This window comes from Acanthopagrus latus, chromosome 14 (genome assembly GCF_904848185.1).
Source record: "Acanthopagrus latus isolate v.2019 chromosome 14, fAcaLat1.1, whole genome shotgun sequence".
In the NCBI taxonomy this organism is placed as follows: Eukaryota; Metazoa; Chordata; class Actinopteri; order Spariformes; family Sparidae; genus Acanthopagrus; species Acanthopagrus latus.
Window position 1 is genome coordinate 1,605,217 of NC_051052.1, and position 24,868 is coordinate 1,630,084.

At 38.9% G+C, this 24,868-nt stretch overlaps 1 protein-coding gene and 1 long non-coding RNA gene across 4 annotated transcripts in view; one reads left to right on the plus strand and one right to left on the minus strand.

The window, feature by feature from the left end:
• The first annotated feature begins 3,128 nt into the window (after positions 1 to 3,128).
• LOC119032914 lies at positions 3,129 to 5,245 on the plus strand. Its single transcript, XR_005079085.1, has 3 exons — positions 3,129 to 3,235; positions 4,339 to 4,505; positions 4,798 to 5,245. It is a non-coding gene; the product is annotated as an uncharacterized LOC119032914 (long non-coding RNA).
• Positions 5,246 to 14,883: 9,638 nt separating this feature from the next.
• braf (B-Raf proto-oncogene, serine/threonine kinase) overlaps positions 14,884 to 24,868 on the minus strand; it is a 28,375-nt gene continuing 18,390 nt past the window's right edge. For all 3 annotated transcript variants that reach the window (XM_037122526.1, XM_037122528.1, XM_037122527.1), the window contains 8 exons: positions 24,215 to 24,299; positions 23,905 to 24,081; positions 23,777 to 23,823; positions 23,313 to 23,431; positions 23,019 to 23,150; positions 20,111 to 20,245; positions 19,259 to 19,412; positions 14,884 to 16,829 (listed from right to left, as the gene is read on the minus strand). In XM_037122526.1, the coding sequence (XP_036978421.1) occupies positions 16,807 to 16,829; positions 19,259 to 19,412; positions 20,111 to 20,245; positions 23,019 to 23,150; positions 23,313 to 23,431; positions 23,777 to 23,823; positions 23,905 to 24,081; positions 24,215 to 24,299 (872 nt within the window). In that variant the 3' untranslated portion in view covers positions 14,884 to 16,806. The remainder of the gene's footprint in view (positions 16,830 to 19,258; positions 19,413 to 20,110; positions 20,246 to 23,018; positions 23,151 to 23,312; positions 23,432 to 23,776; positions 23,824 to 23,904; positions 24,082 to 24,214; positions 24,300 to 24,868) is intronic.

The window sequence follows — 24,868 nt, forward strand, 5'->3', positions numbered from 1 at the left end:
AGCCGGGGACAGAGAGGGTCGGTTCAGCCCCACTCAGCAGCATCAATAGACTCTTCAGAAATCCAGACGTTACCCGATGACAGTTGCTGTAACTAAAGTGGACACTGTCTCTGACAGGTGTTGGTGGTGATTTTGAGTGCTTCACAGTAGCTCCTCTTGACAAAATCGATCCACCGTTTCCTTGTGTTGTAGTCTATACAAAATTTAAATAAGTTAAAGGCACCGTTACTCTGCACACTGTGGCATCCAGGAAAGATGCACGAGCGACGTGGAGGACACATGACTGGTTAGCTGACTGGCTGACTGGTTAGCTAGCTGCAAACTGTTGTAAGAGATGCTACCCAAGACTTGAGAGCGAGCAGAAAACCACTGATGCTAATGTGCACTGAATGTACTTATACTTTCCGCAGCAGGGCGGGGTTTATGCTAATGATGGCTGCTTTACGTAATGTGGCCATGATTTCTGACCTGCCCATTAAATCCTGAACACAAAAATATTGAAAAAGTTTGTGAAGCCTCGCTCCACAATTGAATTCTAAATGGCTGAATGGCTCTTAACATGTTTTAATGAAATACATGTATGACCTATTTAATGTGTTTAGAAGAAAAGGGCTGAATTTGCTTTACACAGACTTTAAAGTCTGTTCACATTTGAATGTACATGTTCAGCATGTAGAGTCAGATTTTTAAATGTAAAGACTGGACAGCTAGTTTTGTTTGGTTACTGGTCGCTGTCACCTCTTTCAGAGAATCAGAGAGGAGGGAAGGAAGTCTTAGATTGAGACTCAACATAACATGCCTAAAACTATAATGGATGATGAGTGTCCTTTCAGTCGTAGTGTTCATCAGAGTGGACTAACGTGACACACAACTACCTTATCAAATGTCCAGGTCATTAATCTGTCATCTATCAATTTTTCTCATTTTTTGTCATGATGACACTCAGTTATGCTGTTTTATAATCTGTCCAATGTTTGTTAAAACAATGTGTTGTTAACACTGCTGCTTCCACTTTGACAGCCATTTGTGCTTAATTTCATGACAGGTTTACTGCAAGCCAAGCGGAGTAAGAACAGGTTGGGTTTAGTTCTCCTTCCAATGCTACTTTATGCTGTTTACAAGGTTCATTATTAATAGGTAGGCCAGCTCAATTTATGTTCCTTATTAGCATTAAAACACCCTCTGCTCCTGGCGGTCTGTGAGTAGACAGACTGGTAAACCCATTCCACAACACAGGTTTTTATTGGACATCATTTACTCATTGATAAAGTGTCCGACACAGCCTACCACCAACTGGTGGGGGCTAAAAGTCTGTTCACAAGGAACACAAAGTGAATTTTCACCTCGAGTTTCTCACATGAGTTTGACCATGGGATCATTTGTGTTATTCACATGTATGGATGAACTCAGTCAACATTGGGAAACATTGCAGAAATGTTCTCATGCATTAATGTGTTTCATGGATAGGAAAAGGAAGGTAGGCCCTTCATGTACCAAATAAGAATGTGCTACATAGAGATCAATTTGTTTAAAATGTTTTCTGATTGTTTCCTACGCAGAGAAATCAATCACTTTGTACAGGGTCACCCTGCAGGGTCACAGCAGGGCAGGTAACTTCTCCTTTGGCCCTGAGTTAGGGGAGCTAAAGGAAATCCTCAAGAACCAGCGAGAGTAGCTGAATCAGCTGACAGGAAGTCTTGCAGCCCTTGTTTCTAGGCCACAGCTAAAATGGTGCCAGCAGACTGTCATCTGTAAGAGGTGCCAACAGCCTGTCCACTTTGCTAGGGAGTTGAATGGTGCATATGTAGCTCATCAACCAGCTTCTGTAACTGAGCCCACTGGCTCCAATTTCAGGCACCCACTGAGCAAGCAACATCTATGTATGTCCAAGAAAAGTTGATATCACGTCGGTCGGTCCAGGCCATGATCTGGATGTCCATACGACAGCCAGAATTAGTTGATGAATGACACTGCGATTATAGTCCACCTTGACCCGGTTCTGGATGTCTATGGACAACCAAAATGAGTTGCAAATAGACGTTCTGCTAGGCCATGATCTGGATGTCCATATGACACCTAGAATTAGTGAAATTGTCCTGTCAGCTGTTGTATCAGCATGTGATAAGCTGATGATGATCATGATGATCATGAAAGATTCCCAAACCTTTAATCTGTATCATGATTACTTTTTGTAAGACTGAATAACAAAATGTAAGTATTTCATGTGATTGTGATCAGAAGCTGTAGTTCTGTCATTTTCAACTTGATCCCACACACACATACACATATTTAAACCACTGGAGTATAAATGTCTAAATATAAGTATAAATTTGGGCAAAAAGCCTCATTTTCCAGTAAGAATCGACTCAAAGAAAAATTGGGTGTCTCCCTGGCAGTCACACTTTCTCAGAGTGAGACTGAAAGAAATATTATCACACATCTGATTACGAACCAGCTGCCAAACAGGTTTTTCCAGCTCTAGAAAATATTTGTATCTGTCTTTGCATGTAAATAATCATTTTAATTTGTTTTATTTATAAAACGGTTTTTAATTACCCAAAGTCGCTCACTCACATACAGTCATACTGGTGGTGGTAAACTCTTCAGAATGTGTAGGCCCTTTGAATGTGCTGTCGCAGCTCTAAATCTTTATGAAATCATAATGTCAAACATTGATCTGGATAAAGTGAGGCGGGATGAAACTAGAGATTTCAGTTCAGACAGTTCAGGCGAAGACTATTATTTTACATGAGAACATATATTTTTATCATGTACAATTATTATCATAAGTCTTATTATTATAAGTATTAGGTCTCTCTATTATTGATGCATGACATCACCGTCTTTCTGAGGAACGCTGTTTTCTCGTTTTCTCGCTGAAGTCGCCCCATTAGAGGACTTTTGGACTTTTTATTTTTGTATTATTAATTTATTTATTTATTTATTTTTTAAATTTTAGATAAATACCAGATAAATCGTTATCCGCTGTGGTGATTATTAATTTGGGACTCATATCTGTTAGTCACTTTTAACGACTACTTCTGCCTTTAATGAAACAACACCATTTATATATATCATATATATGGATAAGATCTGTAGTTCTGTCGCGCAGATGGATACGTCTGCACCGCAAACTTGTTGCAGACTGACAGACAGACAGGAGGGGACGCAGTAAAAACGAAGACGAAGACTAAGAAGAAGAAGAAGCCAAAATGAGGTATGGACAGGACCTGAGGTAAGAATTCAAATATAACTCCCACAAAACCTTGAAATTCTTAAGTCTACGTAGAATGAACAGACCCTGCCAGACTATGACTTAAGTCTCTATCTGACTTTGAGAACAACTAGCCTGCTGGCAGGAGAGCAACCCGCTAACGTTAGCATGACATATAGCAATATTAGCTAGTAGGCCAGAGGCACGCTGCTAACTGTCTCGTGTCGCCGAGGCTGTAGGATAACTTGAAGCAGGCCATTTGCATGCCTGCGTGCCACTATGAAAAAAAGCCCATACCAAGCATTGCCACCCAAAACACAATTGAAACCCCAGGCAATTGACCTTTCGCGAAAGCCCCGTGTGTCAATACAGTGTCATGGCGGAGAGAAGTAAACTGGTGCATGTCATTAGCCCCATTCGCACAAGAGAAGACACATAAAAGCCACAGTCAAAAGTTGTTGCTAGTTAGCTAGCTATTAATCTTAAAGGCATTATGAAGTTTCTGGTTGTTTAGATTGAAATGAATGGGTTTCTAGAGTGAAAGGTTCTCTGTTTACCATATACTATCTTGGGATGACTTCCTTCTGGAGCGTTAGCTGTGTTTCTTACATTATGTGCAGAGAGCATGCAGATGAACAGTACTGAAAAATACTGTGTCCTCACAGTTGTACAATCATTTTATGACGTTGAGTGCTGCAACATCAGTCATGTTGGACTCGGATGACAGACAAAGAGCTATTTGCTGCTTTCCATTTGAGAACCACTTGCAACAGATTAAAAAACTTGTCAAGTCAACCCATTAGCACAGGTGTCGCATAATTGAAATTGAGCATTTCCAGAGGACTGCCTGTACACAACCAAAAATGTATATTTCAACAAAAATGAGGGACAGTTGCTTCCTGATGGAAGATGATAGGTTTGCTCTAAGAATGCTTTCTCAATCAAAGACCATAGCTTTTATATTTGGATGTAATAACATCAACATAGCATGAATAGTAATAGCATGGATATTAGCACGGACAGTGATAGCTGTTACTCCAACGTAAATTCCTCTGGTAATTTAGTAGCTACAGGGTTTTGAGTACATTACACTGAGTGATCCATTCTTTTATCTGTATTGTAAGAGTTCCAGAAAATAGTCCTTACAAAACTGGTAACCCTACACAAAGAAATTCGGAAGCTACAAAGACACATCACTGAGCCAGGAGCGTGTGTGGACCAAATAGACAGCATGGAGGAATTTCAAGAGAAGGAAGCCTCCCTGTCCGACCCAGAGACCTTTTGTAATTTGGTAAGATGCTTTCAATCATTCCAGCAACTGTCATAAGTCAACTGTGAACACAAATACACAGGCAGGATTGATTCATTATAGGACTGATTATCTCTTAAACCAGACTGGGGTTAAAATCTATTATTAGGAATCTCAGGTATCAAAGAAGTGTAAAAATCCAGTCAACAACAACTTAAGAATGGTAACCCTATAAACAGATGAAATTGCATGTGATGTAATTGTTCTTCAAAGCTGAAAAACAATAACAAATTTGAAGCCACAGTTGCAGTCAGTAACTTATTTTTTTTTTTAGGCTCATCAACTGGCAAGAATTGGTGGGAGGGATACAAAGGACTGTCAAAACAGCAAATCAAGCTCTTAAAAACTGTTTCAGAACTTCGTCTATGATGAGGACCAAATGAATTCCTTCCAGGAATCTTTCTTGGAAAGTAAGGCGTAAAATAAAGCGTAACCAGCACTGTCAAGTGCTGGACAGGTATTTCGTGATTCATTTGCTTGTTAGATGGTACTTGCTTTAATCATCAGTAACATAAGCATGTTGACTAACTTGTGTTTCTCTTGGATTAGGCTCTTCAGTAACAAGTTGATGATGCAATTCAACTTGAAAGGGAAGGGGGAAAAGGACAAATATGGATTAGAAAACACAAAGGTGTTTTCTGTCATAAAGTGTAAGCCTACAGACATTTTTTAAGTAAACACTTTGTAAATTTTTGTCCAGAGAGGGAATAATAATTTTAATATTTTTTTGGCCATAACTTTCATTGTGTGAACAGTTTGTGGTTAGGAAGCTTAATTTTATGTAACATTTCAAAACTTGGTTTTGATATTTTTCAAGGTCTATAATACACTGTATTGTATGTACACTAATTTCCAACATAAAAAATGATGGCCTGTGCAGTCTTTTATCAGTGAATTATGTTACATCTCTCTAAATATATCACTATCTTGATAATGCACCTTAAAATAACTGTGTAAATAACAATCAGTGACGACAATGTCTTTTAATGATGTCTAGATAACAGCCAAAATAAAACGTCTATACAACGTCTAGAAAAGACATAAGAAAAACTTTCATTCTGGCTCCTCTGAGGACGTCTTCTGGATGTATGGAGAACATGTCTTTTTGACGTATTTTGGACCACTTTTTGCTCATTGGGCAGTGAACTCTAGCTCTTGGGGTTCGATGGTTGACACAGGGTCAATGGTATCAATCTTTGTTGAGAGTTTCTTTGTACAGCATTTTGAACCTTGGGACCAAGAAATGCTTGACTCTCGCAACTGGTTGAGGCTAAATGGCTAGTAATTCCATATGTAGGCTACTTTGAGTTGGATGTGCAGCTTTGTGGTAAGGTAGTTTCGGGGTATAGTGGGTCAAGGATCCCCCACACAGGCCCCTGCAGCAAGAAATCTCAAGGTCAAACTAGAAAAGCTCTCCTTCTTCAGACCAGAGGTGAGCTATTTGGGTCTTGTTACATCTAAAGATGGTGTGTCAACAGACCACTACTACAGGCGCTTTATTGAGGGGTTTTCCAAGCCATTTGCTCCTTTGCACCATCTGTTTGCTGAGCTGACTAGTGGCAAGTTCCAAAAACTGATAGAAATAAGCTCATCCACTGCCTGGATGGAGGGGTGTGAGCAGAACTTTGAGGGGCTTAAAAGTAGGTTGGCGTCTGCTCCGGTCCTTGCTTATGCCGATTTCTCCTTACCCTTTATCCTAGAGCAGGGGTACTCAAATACAGATCTTAAAGGGCCACAAAGATTTTTTTCAGTGATTCAAAGGTCCATGTGTTGAGGTCGGTCGGGCCAAATGCAATTATACTGTAATATTAAAAACATAATGTCTTTTCATTCAGAACAACAACAAAAATACAAACTAAAAAAAGATGTCATGTCCATTTTGAATTCATAATTGAATATTTCCTCTTTTTGTTTGCCTTCAAACATTGTGTGCATCACTTCAGTCATGCATTCTTTTATTATTTCTGCATCTGAGAATGGCTTCTTGTGCTTATCAAAAATCCACACCACTCTAAATGAGCACTCTGTTGCTTTTTGTTGTTGTGTCATAGATGTGACAAGAATCCTGCTTGCAACTTGACATGATGATTTCAGTGCATTTATTTTTGTTGTTCTTAACTCTGAATTTTGAGGAAATGTCTCTTCAAAATTCCTACGCTTCATCTCATAATGCTATTTCAAATTGGAAATCTTCATCACAGCTATAGTCTCCTGACATATTAAGCACATGGGTCCTGGTTGGAGGGAGAATGAATGCAAATTTTTCGGTCCATTCTTCTTTGAATCCACTTTTCTTTTAGCAGAGAACTTGCAACACATCATTTTTGTGCAATCTAAGAATCTGTGTCGGCAAAATGTCAATATGCGAACCACTCCAAAAACGAAAGTGAAAGTTAAAAATTGCACTGCAACAGTGAATGACCCAGTTGTCTGTGTATCGTTGGCATGGAGACAAGTCCCAGTATACACTTGCTGACCCAAATGAAACACATAGTGAAGGTGTGGGCCGGATGCAGCCCGGGGCCATCTATTGAGGACCACATAGTTCAAGGCATCAAACCTCCACTGGCTTAGCTGGATTTCTATTGTAAAGTGAACACAACTCACCACTCTCCTGCTGCAGCTTCCTGTTGTGGGGCAGCCTGATTACTGGGTGCAGTAGAGTTCCGCAGCTCAAGGATGAAAATGTATGATTATTACTCCATGGAAATGCAAGCAATTGATCTCTCGAGGGGGGTCTCACTCAGTGTCATGGTGTACTCCGGAATATCCCTTTAAGCTCACTACAGTTCAATGAAATTGGAGTTCCTGGCCCTAAAATGGGCTGTATATTCAGTCTTCTGGTTTGACTCATGACAGAGTAGGCCGCACACGGGGAGAGCTCTGTTGAAATACTGTGTAAATCCAAACCATACAGGACTTTTTCACCACAACTGCCTCGTGAGAATTTGTATAAAGGGCTGGTAAACATGAGTAAACCTTTGAAAAAGCCAAACTAATATACAGAAGAGCAACCTTCAGACATTACTACAATGCATATTCCCATTGACATATGATTTATAGTGGACTGTCTTTGTTTGAAGTGGCTGTCCATGTGAGGAATCCCTTCTTGCCACTTACCAGAATGCTTTCCATATTTAAGTCAGGTGCATGAGTGGTGAATAGGCTTGGTTTTTAAAATGTATTTTAACATAGAGTGAGCCTAGCTAATTTTAGTTACTTTAGTTTAGCCTCCCCATTTTTCAGATTCACCTGCACAATAACACCACTATTTTGCCCTTTTGCTTTTTTGTTTTGATTTGTGTTTCATTAGTGTTTGTATGAACTATTGTTTGTTTTTACTTAGGGTCACATCTGAAATTGAAATCTCATTCATTTTCATTCAATGAAATTTTGAAAATAAGGATCTGTCTGCCATCCTCAGTCTTTCTACAGGTTAGGGTTAATACATCCTTCACACTCTGCTTCAAGTTTCCTTTTGTCTTTCACTCACCTTCATTTCCTGTAACAGGCCCTACATTTCCTCTCACAACTCTGTCTTGCTTTGTTGCTCCACCTTTTCTTTATGCAAAAGTATCTCCCTGTTCTTCATCAGTTATGCCATTCACAGTGCATTCTTTGCTACTCAGGCCCTCAGGCACTGACTCTCTTGAGCAGTTTATTGTCTTCCCAGGCATCTTTGAATGCTTACAGCTCCTTCCCTCCATGACAAGCGAGAGGACGAATCTTTCACCATTGGGACATCACTGTGCTGTTCACCGACCTCACATCCACAGATCACATTCACATTCACATTTCTTTTCAAAAGCTAAAAGTTATTTTCTTCTGACCACAAGGCTGAAGCATTGTAGGAAACCGCTTTTAGTCAATCAGGTAGTGTATACACATTCTTTTTACAAGAAAACTTAATTATATTTTTAGAATTTAGACTTAACTTAGACATGTTTACTGGAAAGACTTAGAGCTGTCTCCACAATAAGTGACTATAAACAATAAATGTTAAAGCACAGTAAAATCTCCATAATTGTTTTTATGGAGTTTATCAAAGTTCCCAGTGTATGGCAGAAAAAAAATGTATGTTTCACAAGCAAATCAGAAAAATAGTTGTGTCACTACCGTTTTTACTGTAAAAAAAAAAAATGTCCCTACCTTCAAATTTCTGCATTTAGAATGGAGTTTGATTGAACAGTCTGACCACCCAAAAGACCAATGAGGCGGAGGATGTTACGGTAATAAATCGCTGTCGCTGTTAAAATAGAGACAGTGATTCTGCTTCACCACAGCAATGTCATTAGTTAACAATAGTGCTACATTGGCAAAATAAAGTGAATTAAAGCGAGAAAAAGTAAAAAAAAAAACAAAAACCTGAGGCAGACTGAAGGGACACTCATCAACCCAGATAGCTTTATTTATTTTCCAATTATGCAGATCGTAGACTGATGGACTGATGCCTGCCTTCCTTTTTTAATGCTTATTTTGGCATTGGCCACGTAATTTGCATTTTTGCTGTGAGATTAAAGGGATTGTTTCATGGGGATGTGCTTCTCCTTTGATATTAATCAAGTGGATCCTCCATGTTCATAACACCTCTGTTCCACAGTCAGTAGTTAGTTTTGGAGGAACTGCATTTTTGGGTACCTCCACCTTTGCTTCATTTTTCTGTGCCAAGGGTTAGGCTTTAACATTACATGTCTGTCCTGCAAAGCCCAGAATTTAAAGGTGTTAAAACAATGCACCCTTTTCCCCCTAAGCTTTGTTTAAACTAGTTTTAACAATTGAGAACCTATGTAATTTAAAGAAAAGTACCAGAAAAGAAAAGAACACTTTTCTAAATTGTAATCTAAAAAATACAAAAGCATCCACCACATGAATAGGTCTAAATTAGAGTAATGGCATCTTTAAGAGAGTATGATGTCATATTCTCTCTGTAAAAAAAAATCAGTGTTATAAAAAGTTGTACCAGTAAAAGAAAATACAGTAAATATATATATATATATATAAATATTACTGAGGTAAAAGCGACAGACACTATTGAATATTAACGGTACTTAAAGTAATCATTTCTAAGATTTTCTTGTGAATAAATATCTGTTAAGACACCATCTATCACCAAATGAGGAAACACAATGATCTAATATAAAATATGATAACTATAGGGGTCCAGTGTCGACTTTACCAGAAAATATCACAAGTGGCACACAGTTAGTGGCCCAGCAGTAGTTGGTTGGCCAGAGGTGGTTCGCATCATAATGACAGGAAAAACTTATGCGAGACATAAATAAGTATGTACATAATGCTAATTTTATAGCAACTATTTTTATTCAGTAAATAGTGTTAGAATTACTATCATTACATTATTACCTTTTTGCTTTCATGTGGTGTTGTGGAGGTGTGGCAAAGCTGCCATCTGACAGCTGGCTGACGACACACAGGTGGCACTGGATCTCTGGGAAGCAGTGTGGTCCATCATAACCTTTATTTACAGATCAAGTTGAGTATATGTGTTGAACCTAAACGATGTTATCTTGACTGTGTTGCTGCTGTAAGCTGTACAAGTCCTTCCAGCAGCAAATGTTTGTGGGCACATTACAGTGTTAGATGCTGCCACCATGTGGGCTTCAAAAATAAAATTTACCACAATGATTTCAACACAACCCCATACAAATGACACATGAGCAGAACTACAGTTTTCATGCACTTCTTTAATATATCAGTTTTTCATATTCACAACAAATACATTAAGCTCTTTCTCCTTATGATACAGCCTTAAATATTTTTACACTCAACTGGTTTCTGCCTATCAAAATGTCTTTTAATCTTTTGTCTCTTTATTTTGAACATTTTATAATTTGTTACATTTGTAGTCCCCATGCCTCCTAGCAAACCGACAGTATTTTCTTTTGTACAACTATTTACAGGTGAAAAAAAAACTTTTTCATTATAGTTCTCAGTTGAAAGGAATTGTTGGGTTTAAGGTGCAGGCAAAGGAGAGGAAAGGAATGTTTAGAAGAAAAAGGAAAATGAAAGAAGAGAAAGGCTGAACATAAGGTTTTGTATAAAGATGAGGGACAGCGGACGTGTGGGGAGATCAAAGATAGGTGGTGGTGAAGAGGAGAGGCTTAGTATTTACTCCTGCAGATTCTGAAGGTCTGGCAGGTAGAAATTGTGATAATACTCTCATATAAAATAAAGATCTCAAGGGACAGTAGATACAACGCAATGAGACTTTACTGTAGACCTCCTCAGGTCCAGTCATGTGAACAGTGAGCAACAGCAAATCCCAGTACAGCAGACAATCATCACTGCTATCTGAATGATGATACCGATGTCTGTGGAAGAGTTCTACTTCTAGTGAGGATTTCCTGGCAAATAGTAGTTGACAGATGATTTTCTTGTCTCTAATCCTAGTACCTCAAGGACTATAGGAGTGTGCAGGCCTTTAGGTTGACCTTGACTGTCCATTCTTCCCTTTGGAATCAGCAGTTGCCAAAATTAGAAGCTCTAGAACAAGCAAGTAAGTCCACCTGGAGTTGAGATTGTTTTGTCAACTGCTCTACCAAGGTCAGCATTAACAGTCATACCCAACATTTAAGCCAATATGGACAAAGGCTCCTTGGTATGCTCAGAATAAATTACAGGCTTGAACATCTACACTTCCAACTGTGTGACGATAATGTATTGAACAGGCAAATTAGTAGGCAAGCATATATTAACTGTCCCTTGGTGGGCTAGTGGTTTAAAATTATATATCATGTAACTGCACAGCTCAGTTGCAAGGATAAAACTGACACTTTATGTTTCTGCAAACCACAGATAGGTGGGTTGCGTAGAAGGCTGCCAAGTCAGTGACTACAATTCACATCTGTGTTTCAGTATCTTTAAGGGTGACTGGGTATTTTTAAGGTCACCCCAGGACATCCCCAGCCATGTTTGTGGGTACTAAAGTATGTATTATAAGACAAAACATGATCTTTTCCTTAGCCAAACCAAGAGGTTTTTGTAACTAAACCTAACCAGACCATAAGCACAGCTTGTCATAATATAAACTTCAAAACTTAAATAAAAGTACACATTACGTTTCAGCATATTGTGGTTTGCAGAAATGTAAATTGCCACCATTTATTCCAGTGATTGTGTTAAACTGCAACATTCATGGCTTGTTTCTTCAGCACAAAGTTTGTTGCATTTCACTTTCCCGTTTACTCGTGTTCATTGTCCTGTCTGTCTAGCTGTGTCATCATGGTGACACAGAGTCAGAACTCTGACTCTGCCAGTATTTTGCACTAATGATGAAGCATCTTTATTAGCTTCAAACTTAAGAATTTTGTAACGCCAATAACTTCATTTCTCTAGTGACTAGTCTCCTTCACAAACCAAACAAGTTCAAATCTCTTTCAAAAAACATCACTAAAAAAGTCAGCTCAGGTTTCCTCAGTTGTTTTGTGAATCTGTGGTAACATCAGAGGGGTTACATGACTGGGCGATATGTTTTATTTAATATAAGGCCTACATTGTCACCATCTAACATTATAACCCTAACCTGCCAATTATGTGGGAGTCAAGTGGTAATGGACAGGTGATAGCGGAATAGTAAAAAAACAAACTCTGCAGAGCTCTCATTCCCTTAAAATCTACAGGTGAAACCACGTACTCAAGCACACACTGTTTGCTATTGGCTGGTCTCAAGTGTCAGGTGATATCAGCCATTTATGTGAGAGTGCCTGTGAAAAGCCAACAAACACCAGTTTGTGCTCAACAAGTAGTCCACAGCATTTGACACATAAGAAGGCACATGTTGTAAGCTATTATTTAATTGATCGCATTTTTTTTTTTGACAAACTAATATACATTGATAAATATACTAGCAAGTTTGCTATATTAACTTAAAAAGTGATGATATTTCAATGTTGTGTTGACAACTTGGGTCAGTTGCCCTAAATGCTAACCACGTGGTTACTGCAGGTTGAAAGCTACGTTAATTCCCGTAATACAGGCTAATCTGTAGTAGTTACACTGCTGATAAAAAAATTTTAAAAAAAAACCAACCCCCCCCCTAAAAAAACAAAACAAAACAAAACAAAAAACACATGGACCAGCATAGATATCATGCTGTCACCAAGCAATTTTCAGCAAGGTAACCTGTTAGAAAACAACTATCAACTGAACAGATAACAAGGTAAGTAGTTATTGGAAGTTTTGGGTCTGGTCTCCAGATCAAAGTAAAGTTGAATATTCAGCCTTCTCTTGTTTGGTTTTGGCCTTCATCAACTCCTGAGCAAAATGTTGGTCTTTTTACTGCTAACTACTCCATTTTTATTACTAGGGTACTTGCAAAACTCTGTCTGGTGTTTGGCGAAGTAATGTCCAATAGCTATTTACAATAGACACTCCGGGTATATTAGTGTTCCTCCAAATAACTTTAAGTAACCCCCTGCCTAATAAGTTAGTCAAGTTTCTTTTTTGCATCTCTGTGCTGTTTGTCTGGAGTGTGACTGTAGCTCGCTAATTTTCTCTTAAATTAACCTATCGAAGAAAACAGTATCCTATATTACCAAAGGCCAGATGGACAGTAAGTTTTCTGAACTTTGTACTTACCTTTGAATTTTATATGGTACAGGACATTCAAAATAAAAAGTGATAGCCCTACAATGTTACCAGACTACTGTGACTATATTAACAGGTATGTGACTAAAACTACCAAAGTGAGACCCAAGTTGTAATAAACATTGTGCCACGCTCCCTAATATGCAACATGTTGCACAATACAAGGCCAAATGAAGTGCACTGTACCTACAGAATGACATCACCATAAACCACCCATTAGCAGATGGACTTTATGTACCTTGCTTTCACCAGTAGATGCCAGGCTTCTTAGAGAGTTGTAACTCTTCAAATATTAATCACACTGGGACCTGTTTTTGCCTGCAGTCTTCACCTGGGTAAAGTGATGTTAACATGGAATAAATGTTTGTGCATCCAGTCCAGAAACACTTTTGATCTAGTATTTTGGAGCTGTCTGAGGGTTTTTTTTTTTTCAGTTTTGATGGAGCTAGGTTAACAAATTCGCCCTGACCCAGGGCTAGAGAGATTACAGGTGATCACGGAACAGCTCATAAAATTTGTTATGGGAAAAATGTTACAAGAAGAATGTTAAAAAAAACAACTCACTGGATGCACGGCCATCTTTTTAGCCATTTTAAGGAGGGGAAAAAGCCAGATGAGTGAAAAGTAACAGAAAATTCCTTACAAACAATACTCATTCAAAGATGGATTCTTGCTTACTTACTACTGACTCAGAGGAGTAAAAGCATGGCTGTCAGTGTGAACCCACCTAACAGTTGTTCTTATGCTCTAAGTTGCTACAAAGATTTAACAGTTTGTATACAGTAGGGTCAAGATGGCTGAGACCACTAGTCAAAATTCTCCCATTGTTGTAAATGTAATACAATTCAAAACTTTGTAAGAGCTACTTGAAGACCACATAGTGCCGACTGACCACAACCCCATCAAACATGTATGGGGGAACTTGAAAACTGAGAAAGGCAAGCACTCTGCGACACCACAAGAGGCTTTATGGCACACTGTCAAATCATGCTGGAATAACATGAGTCAGCAGATTTTAGATACATTGGTGGAGTCCATGCTGTGATTAAAGCAAAAAGAGCAGATACAAAGACTTTCTGAAATTCAGTGACAATCTTTTAAGCTGATTTTACAATTTGTAATGAAAATATAGTATTCCACGGAAGTTTTTATCTAGTGGCCTCAGAAGATTTGATCTTACTTTATGTATTCAACATGTTTCTTATAACACAGTTTAAGAGCTTTGCACAATGACTGAAATGTCCAAATTGCAGGGAGTGGTGACCTACAACCATGATGACTAGTCACCATGATTGGTCAGGGCTAACAGTTCCCCCCTGCTTTAGAACTTTGAGCTTTTTGCAGGTCTCTCTCTGTCCTGGACACACAAATATGGGACTGATGGGTAAGAAGAAAAAAAAAGTGCATTTCCTTACATAGAATGTTTGATAAAAGATAGGCAACAAAATATATAATTATCTTGCTGTGAGGGGGTGCCTGGAGGTTAGTTAATAAAGGAAAGGCGTACATGATTCTCAATGAATGCGAAGAACCAGCCTGTCAGTGTTCAGCTGTGTGCTCTACCTCCACAACAACCATTCTGAGGCCAGCATTCTTGTTTGCTCAGCTCATCACTGTAGGTATGGCGACATACTCGGGTGCTGGAGGCTTCGTCAAAGACAGTCCTTAGACAACAACTGAGCCTTCCCAGCAAAATATTCACAGTTTGGCCCATGCAGATGACTCATGCATTGGAAATTGAATTTTGGGTCATCAGCTCTGTATGTCATGATTTATTCTTCAATAAAAAAGGCAAGTCGCTCATTTGCTTCCATCCATCTCTACAAAGTGCAAGTACACGAGTCACAATGATCAAAACGACTATGCATCAAAAGAAAGACTGATACCTTCAAATAAAGCGGTTCTGAAAAGAAATCCATAAAACAAAACAAAACAAAAAAAATCACATAAATAAGTTAATATCTGCAGGCCTGCCTGTACAGAAAAAGGCAAACATAGACAATAAAATAAAATAAAAAAAAAAAACCTGTAATAACACCTACAACCCTTAACACACTGGAATGAAAAAAAAAGTACAGGTGCATGTGTGTAGAGAAAATAAAAGGTGTGATTGAAAGAACATTTTCAAGACTAACAGAACTCAGAACCGGAGGATTTCCAGTCCTTTCAGCAGGTAACACTGCAGCCCGCAAGTCAGCAGCTGCAACAAGTAAGGTCCTATTATAAGCTGAGTGCAATATGAAAGCCACATGATAATAACAAAAAATAAAAAAATAAACAGGCGACATGCACTTGGATAAGCTTTGTTGCAAAGATGCGGTGTAACAACTTGGAAGCTACAAGCCACAAGTACTGTACACACTCCTTAGCTCAGCGTAAATGCTGGGCAGCAGCTTGTCTTTTACCAGGCTCTTTTGACAGGATAAGAAACCCCAAACCCTCCAAACAAATCTGCAATTTTCCTCCCTATGAACAACTCCTGTGGTCAGCAGAACATATCAGGCTCCAGGCTTTTCTACCCGTCTTCTATGGATAGAACCGTTTCTGCTGCTTTCACACAGACATGCACTCCTTTGAAAAGGTGTGAGTGTCTTGGGACCAAAATCTTTCCAACATCTCTAAAGCTCACTTAATCAATATATACCTCAGTTGTTGGCTATGACCAGACCTTTTAAATGGAGTATGAAACCGATCTTGTGTAGCTTCCATCGGCAAACAAATTTGCTTTTTTCGTCACAGAGAATAGCTCCTGTTGTTGGCGGAACAGTGCAGGAAATCTAAAGAAAGAACTGCTTTTCCTGCTTTTCCTGAAATTTTTGAAGTGGTAGAGCATAATCTTTCAGTGGATTAAAAGCTGTTGCCATTTCATCCTGGCTATTGAATTTGTTAGGTGCAAACACAAGGGCAAAATACAGTATTTTGCAGTATTTGGTCAGCATTAAGCCCAAAAAGACAAAAAAGCAAAGGCCTGTGCTGCAAAAGAACAAATGACAAAAACGCTCAGCATTCCTAGCGATGGCTGGCTAAAATCTAAAACATGAGAAACAAAGAAAAAGAAAAATAGATCTGTCTTTCAAGTCATCTTCCTTCGGGATCCAATCCTGCTGTGTGACCTCTCAGGGACAGGCTAACCAGTTGGGAGACCTCCCTTTCTTCCACAGGCCCCACTCTGCCATTGCTCAAAGTGAAGTTCAGCGGCCTGGCCGGTTGCCCAGCCTCCCTCCTCACCAGCACAGGAAATGAAGGGACAAGTGGTGCCCAAAGCCTCGACTTCTCTTGACGTTTTACCTCTGTCTCTCCTTCATTTAGCCTTCATCTTTTCCCTCCAGCAGGCAAGTCAACCTGAGTTTGTGGTCTCCTCCTCAAACTCTTTTGGTATGTATATCTTCATGTTGTTGTTCTATGTTGTTTTTTTTTTTAATTCCTTATGTGTCATTCACATTTATTTTTTAATTTTCTATATTTCCCTAATTCAGTTTTGTCTGTCACTGTGGTTGGTTGCCTGCTGGATAGCTTTTTGTCAGAAGGACTCCAATGAGGCTGCCTTCTTCAGGTTGACAGACGAAGAAAAAAGCACATTCTTTGAGACTATTTGTTTTTTCAGTAATGAATGAATCCACCGCATGGACACGAGACTTTTGAGAAGTGACAAGTGATGGACTGGTGGGATCAGCAGCACTTACTTAAATGCCGAAAACTCCCCTGAAAAATAATACAGATATGCATAAAATTAGTTATGTCAACAGTAATACACAGACTTGTAGCAGCTGCAGTGGTCAATTATCAGGTTGAGCTGTTTTTCATCATGGTTGAACTTAACCAATCAAAACAATTGGTCAAGTGGTGAGAGAGGACTTTTAGTTTCAAATCTTTCATCGACCCAACCGGCAGAAATGTCTTTACGTGTTTTAAGACACACACACACACACACACACACACACACATCAGTAATGCCATTCCATATGGAGGAGATGACACGACTGTACTGTAAAGTTATTTGGCAGTAATTGATCTGTTGGAACAAGTTAAATACAAAAACTTAAATGCTAACACCAACAATTGTCTATTACAGACAATTTGTGTATTACAGTACGGTAGAAGGTGGATGGCATTGGTCCAGAGATGCAGCAGGAGTAATGGTGCAGAGAGCTAGCAATGTCCTGCTGTTGCAGAGTGAGCAGGAAACGTAATTTAGCCACGTGAACAAAAGGTTCACCTAAAAAAATTCAAAATCAGTTTGAGTGTTGGCTATATTTATTATGTTTTGTTAGCACATTGGCTGTCCCTCAAACAGGCAGAGATCGGGGACAAGAGTTGCATGACTCAATGACAGTAACACGGTACGTAGGCTCTGACTGTATTTTACTTTAATACTGTGTTATTTTTTACTTGGCTAGCCCTCTCAAATTGAGGGAAAAGGGAACCAGTGACAGACAAGCTGCACTCAATATATTATGCTATTATACTAACTACATATCTATTTCAAATGTTCCTAATTAATATTTGTTATTTAACAGGGTGGTATATTTTGCTGCAGAGGGAGACATTTGGTATATCGCTCAATCCTGCAGGTCAATAGTCAATCCCAGCTAGTGATTAACAGCTTCATCCATCACAACAAAACCCACAAAGAGAGCTTTGCACTTCTCGTTTGTACTGTACACTGTACTGTATACACAGTGCATGCAGCGGTTCAGCTGGCAGCTGAAGGTATAAGTGTAAATATACAGTGTTGAAGTAGCGTGTGATGCCTTTAGTGAACATTATACACAAAATAAATTGTTGGATATGAATACAGTGTAGGACAGATATATCTAGTGTTCACAGTGCTAAGATATGTTTCATCAGGCTTGTTCTTGGTTGGCACAAAATGTCAATTATAAGTAAGATTTACAGCTTGTAGGCAGACTGCAACAGCTTGAGTTACACTGAAAAGAAAACTTAACTTTTAAAGGATACGGAATAAAAATGGGAAAACTGTCTTGACTTGTTAATTGTTTGACCTGAACAATGACTTTACTTGATTTGCTTGAGTCTCTCCACAGTAATTTGGCACCTGTTTGCTACTTGAAGGTTAGGACTTGCTTGCAATTTGCGCATGTGTGACTTACTCCCTCCACTGCAGACACTGCTTTCCTTTGGCACTATACGTTTCTCAACCATAGAACTTTGTAATCCTACATGTGCCTTGCAGTCTATTTAGTTGCAGACCGGCTGACCGGGTCCGAGTTTTAGAAGTTTATGGAAAAGTACAATAAAATGAAAATGGGGGATTAGGATAGCAATGGCTTAATGCCGTTCACTGTGGATACAAGCTATGAACAAGAGCTTATGGATGAGGAACTTTTTCGAGAGAGGGGTACCTCAGTGGAAACTACATTTCTTTAATGTACCAGTGAGGTGAAGCAGATGAAACATTCAGAATATAAAGTACTCTTCCAGTGGTATTCAGTTTTTTTTGGAAGGGCTTTTTTCACTTTAACGTATTTGTTGCTGTCGCAGTGTTGACCGGTACATTGCTAGCTTGAGGGCATGCCAAACACCATTTTCTGTATATAATACACTTACTATAGATAATTACCTCGGACAATCAGCATGAAAAAATCTGAGCTATCGCTTTAATAACTTTTGTGATTTTATTTATATTATTTTACCACAGTTTATTAATCAGGAGAACATATAAACCTGACTGGCCTATTTATACTTTCAGCTTTTTGTTATATTTATTTTGGATTATGAGGACCTAAATGATTGCGAAAGCTACAAAACAAGGTATCAGAAATTTCATTGGAGTTGTGGTGAAAATAATCATCATTTTAATCACTAAAACTACAGGAAATATCTTTTGTCCTTTTGTTTTTATTTACCATCTATTGCGAAAAGCGGGTAGACAGGCATCGAAACAACCATGAGACAGTAATACTCAATTTAAGACACAGAAATAAAACAATTCATGTTTATTAAACAGAAAAAGTAGAAACCTCTTTAAATGTGATGCTCTGGAACCAATACTTACAGTACTAACTGTGGCAAATGTTGTGTGTGTGTTTATGTTTATACCTTTCATACAAAGACATATTTTCGTGTAATGAGGCAACTACTGCCGAGTGTGTGTGTGTGAATGAGCTCACCATAGCCACCGGCCTGGATAGGGGTTTTGGGTGAGGCGCAGGCGTACAAACTGAAATCCTCCGTCTGAAAGCCGGCTCGGTTTAATGAAGGCTCTGAGGCGCTGCGGTGGATTTTGGGTAATGAGCGAGCCAACAGCTCGATGGACGCTAAGATCTAACAAAACACACAGTACAGCCACAGGACCACCAGTCAAACTCAGTATGGTTACCAGTCACACATTAACACAACAAAACCAAACCATTAACAATGCTGCGTGCTCTGGAGCATGTCACTGGTGAGTCACTGCTGCCTTCAGCCTCTGAGGCCATCTGGTGGAAAAAGCCAATCTATTCTCTATTGATTACAAGATGTAAGGTAATGACCAAATAAAAAGGCTATGTAAAATTCACACAAAGCAGATATAAAGAAAATAAATCAAACTTGGCAAATCCAAACCCCTCAAAAGATCACACCTGTCTCTACAGCCCACATCACATTCTGTGGTAACAAATACAGAGTCCTCAATCATCTCTGACTGATTTTAATACCAGTGTTTCTACTATTCTTAAAACCTTCAAATAAAAGTGTATCCACATAATAATCAATCAATCAATCAATCAATCCTTCCTTCCCTGTCAGGTTTGAATGCTTAACCTCTGTGGAATAACTGTTATGTTTCATGGACAGTAGCTCAACACCAAATGAAAGAAGGAAGTAAAATTACTAAAAGCAAACATTATTTGGGTTATAAAGAGAGTAAGTGCAGATGATTGGTGTATGAATGTGTTGTACTGTTGGGGCAAGTCAAAAAATAACATGCACATATTGTCTCCAAATGATATATAAATAGTATTAGCATTGATTTGTCTCACCTGAGGGAAGAGTGGTCGCTCCTCTCTCTTCTTCTTCAGACAGTCAGCCATCAGTCTCTTCATGGCCTTCGGACAGTTGCTGCGCACTTTGCTGAGGTCAGGGGACAGGTAACCTCGACCCACCATGAATATGATCTATGGGAAAAGATGTGTCATTGTAATATGTGGCTGCAGGGACAAACAGACTGTTGTAGTATTCAGAACATTTTCAGCACTATCAGCATACAGATACTTGCGTTGTTTCTCACACTCCATTTCCTCTGACAGAGACTTAACACACACACATAATCACTGTTTCTGTCTGTCAACGCCAACAGTCTGCTAGGCCTAAGTGCAGGTAACAGGTGCTATACAAGTAGCGAACTCCTTCCAGAAATAACTCCATGCAGAGTTTACACACATAGAGTTTGCAAGTGTGTCTGCCGACAGAGAGAGAGAAGAGAGTGTTTGCGTGTGTGTGATGGTGAGAATGAAGTTTACATCAGTGTTACAGCGGTGAACGCAGCAGTGTAGTTTGTATGCATTGTTATGGATCACACTGTTTTTCTTCCAAGACAAACCCTAATCTGCCTTTGATTGGCTTGTGTTTATCGTTTTCAGATGATGACAGTCCCAATGGCTTCCTGGTCCTAAATTCAGTCGATAATCTTTTTGACAGGAGAACGCAAGACAAGTAGCAAAGTTCAACTGATGGACACCTTTTTCCTGAAGTAACTGAATAAATCTGCCATCTCTTTCTGTGGTTGTCCCTCCCTTCCTCTCTAGACAACCAGAACATAGTATTGAAGGGTTATGCAAATAATCTAAAGCTCTCTCTCTTACCGTTTGTTTCATGTCTCACTATGGGATATACTGACTCTGGGATTGTGTTAAAGCTAATTACAGGAACAAGTCCTTTACATATAAAACAAGGAGAGAAGGACAAGAGGTATTTTAGATAAATTAAATCGCAATAATACTGGAGGAGTTGGAGGCAGATAAAGTATAGTCCATCAGTAGCCTGTAGCTCTGCAGTGCCTCTGTGGGGTCCTTCAAAGCTGATCTTATGTATTTAGCCCGGCAGAGATATGTACTTACACTATTGGCTCTTGTTTAGCTCGTGTACCCTGTTTAATAATTTGAAGTTCACCACATACATTGCATCAAAGACCAATTTTATTCAGTGTTGAAATAGCTGAAAAGGAAAACCGACTAAAAGAAACACCCATGTTGTAGATTAACAGGCCCCTATCAGTCAACAAGAGTATCTTCTCTAAAACCTTTTCTTAAGACAACCTTTCAAACCTCACAACACACAAAGATGGTCGTATCCCATAGTTGAGTCACTAACTGGAAGAAGATGATTCAACCCGGCTGTACATGCTATTGATATCCACCTGAAGAGCTCTCTCTCAGAAAGTAAATTAATAAACCAATTTCTTTTTTTTCACATTAATAAATATAACTTAAGTTAACGGATGTTTGACCTTTATGACAATGCATAATAGATCCACTCAAACACAAATTCAAAGAGAAAATGCACTGGGTGGGTAGAGGACCTATTTATCTGGTGAACCCTGAGGTTGCTGTTGCATGCAGCTGTTTATGTGGCCACACATGCAAAGAGAACGACGTGACCTACAGGGCCAGGGTTCCTATTTTTCTGCTCGCTGGGGTTATTTTGGTTTACACGGCACATTTCATTAGTTAACCATGTGTGAAGGGGGATGGTACGTGTATAGCCACAGACCTATAGAGTTGGATTCTAACTGCTACAAAAAAAAACAAAAAAAACAAACGGTATTTAAGTTTGAATTCAATTATTGAAATAAGGTGTCTATAGCTGCACTTACAAGGACCCCAATACCACACAAAAAATCTGAATAATAGCCAAGTCAGAATACAAATGCCTCATGTAACTACCTCAGTCTGAAGGGACTGATCCAATCTGGCCCAATCTGAATGAATTTTTAAATCAGATCCTGACGAGTGTAAACTTTTGATAATCTGTTCCAATGGGGAAATAGTAACTATTTAATCCAATTCTCACTATGGGTTTGGGGTTAGAGGGTTGATGTTAGTTCCTGGAGGGACAGACCTGGTTTGGGGCTGATACAACTCTGTTGGTTTTCCTATGTTTTAAGATCAAGATCAAGAACAAGAAAAACTAAAATATAAGTAAACAAGCCTTTCACACAAGTGTTTGAAGAGATGAACAAAGCTAGACTCCAACAGACTAGAAAAGCAAGTATTCTCCCTCAGGACAAAAACTGGGTCCATCTCCAAAATTGTATTAGTGCTTGACACCTCACATGCGATGGAACCACTTCGCACATGCTCAAAAAAGTTTTGATGAATTGCTGTGGGACATGTAAACTAGGGATATTCAGTTCGTTTTGGCCTGGCAGTGCAGATACTCACTTTTTTCCCAAATATCTGTATCACCTTTTTTGGGTTCAACTGCTGACAAAATAAACACTTTTAAAATGCACTATTTTTTTCTGAAGCTTCGTCATTCTTTGACTGTGGTAACAATACTATTTCATTTGTTATGTGTCTCAGAGGTAATATCCTTTCAACCAATAACTGAAGTTTCAAATGTAGTACATGTAGTGGAATGGAAGTATAAAGTAACAGAAAATTAGAATACTCCAGTAAAGTATCTATAATTTGAATTTAAGTACACTAGGCGAGTAAATTGTACTTTGGATGACCCGTCATTCTAGATGTTTATTTTTACTGAAAATGTAGTTAAGTTCTAAATATTGGTCATCCTTGGTTACTTCATGTGAACACATCTGATGGGATCACTATATTTGGCGGCCATGTAAACAGTTGAATTGGAATCTCTAATCAGAATAATTTCAATCTAAATGATTGAATATTGTTCATGTTACTACAGCATGTGAGACATATTGAGCCCTCTTACCTGGTCTCTGTTGTTGATGTTGGAATAGGGAAGCGCTCCTGACATGAGCTCGTACAGCACGATGCCGAAGGCATACACATCTGACTGGAAGCTGTAGGGATTCTTGTCCTGCAGCCGGATCACCTCTGGTGCCTGAAAGAGAACAGGTTACACTGTCAGACAACTACACACTTGTAGTTCACACCTATTTCACATTCATTTGTAAATAATGAGTATTTGTTCAGGAAACAGGAAATGCAAAACTGGTCAAATGAAAACTTATTGAGGTATCACTGGCAGGAGATGAACACTGACCATCCATAGTATAGAACCAGACAGCTGTTCGAACTGGTGAGAGCCACTCCAGCGAGACTTGACTGTAGCCAGACCAAAATCACCAATCTTCACTGTCAGATCCTCGTGGAGGAAAATATCTGGAAGGAATGCAGTCAAGGAAACACTTCTCCTGCTTTGAAGCCAAGGGTCTCATCTCAAATGACCTGGGAGCCACTGCTGGTAGTGTAATCTCATACGAGAGCCAATTCAGTATTCAATAATTACAAGAAATTGCAATATTTCTGAAAATTATTGTTTTAGATCCATCATACACATAATGCAAAATGCAGACAGCAAACCGCAGAGTCGCATTTTACTTTTAGCATGGAGAGAGTTAGTTAGTTATAGTTTAAATTAGTGTGAACATGACAAAAAAACTAAAATTGAATAAATTATAGTATATATATTTTGACATCATCAGGTCGAGTGTTGCAAAAGGATACTGTTGCTCTTCAGATCTCTGTGGATGATTGATTTGGCGTGTAGGTAACTGCGGAGGAAATGCGTAAAAGTTATTCAGCCAGAAACACATATGATGAAGTCTGACTGCTTTTGTATTTGTGGGACTCACTCCATGCCCTGAGCAGTCTGACGGGCGATGTCAATCAGCTTGATCATTTCAAACTTGGTCTCAATGATGTGCAAGTGGTGGTACAGACTGGAGCCTTCGCACCACTGGGTCACAATGGCCAGCTGAGGCTTAGTGGTGTAGCCCATGAACAGCAGGATGTTCACATGACGCGTTTTCCTTGTGCAAACACACAATGGTAGATAAAACTACAGGACTGCAGCAGTTTTCTTAAGAAAAATGATAATTTGTAACGCATTCTAAAAGATGAAGTACATATTTTGCCTTAATTAGAGTAGGCGACAGACATTACCTGAGGACTCCCACTTCATTTTTGAAGGCCTGAAGCTGTTGTGGTGTAGGAGCAGTGACGTTCAACATCTTCACTGCCACATCACCTGAGAGGAGACATGGCAGTCAAATAAATGTGTCAAGAGGTTCTGTGGAAGTTGTGCATTGTGCTGAAAGCTGGTCTTTAGTTTATGTTAGGTTAGGCTACTGTTACTTTCAGTTAGCGAAGCATAGAGAGGGACTGAGAGAATTAGAGAACGTGAATGAAGTCAAATCCTTTGGACTGATGCAGGAAGTCTGTCCTTCACAAAGAAATCCACGTTCCTGCAGCATTTAACTAAACTAACTAAAACAAATCTTCCGAAGGCATGGGTAGACAACTGAGAGAGACTGGTAAGGTCTCATTTTTTAAATAATGTTACAATGCACTCACATATGGCCAGTAAAATAGTGATTAATACATGTAAATTGCTACAAATTGTTACACAGTGTGCTGCACAGGGCTGTGTTACTGAATGTGAGGAACTACTTAACTGTTTCAAATGTAAAGATACCTCTAAATTTCACTGTGTATTGCTTTGTCTGGACATTTAACAATTTTTTAAACCTTAAATGAAAAACAAACACCAAAACAACTTAAAATTTAAAATAATAATTCAAAATGCTTTTCAAGGAT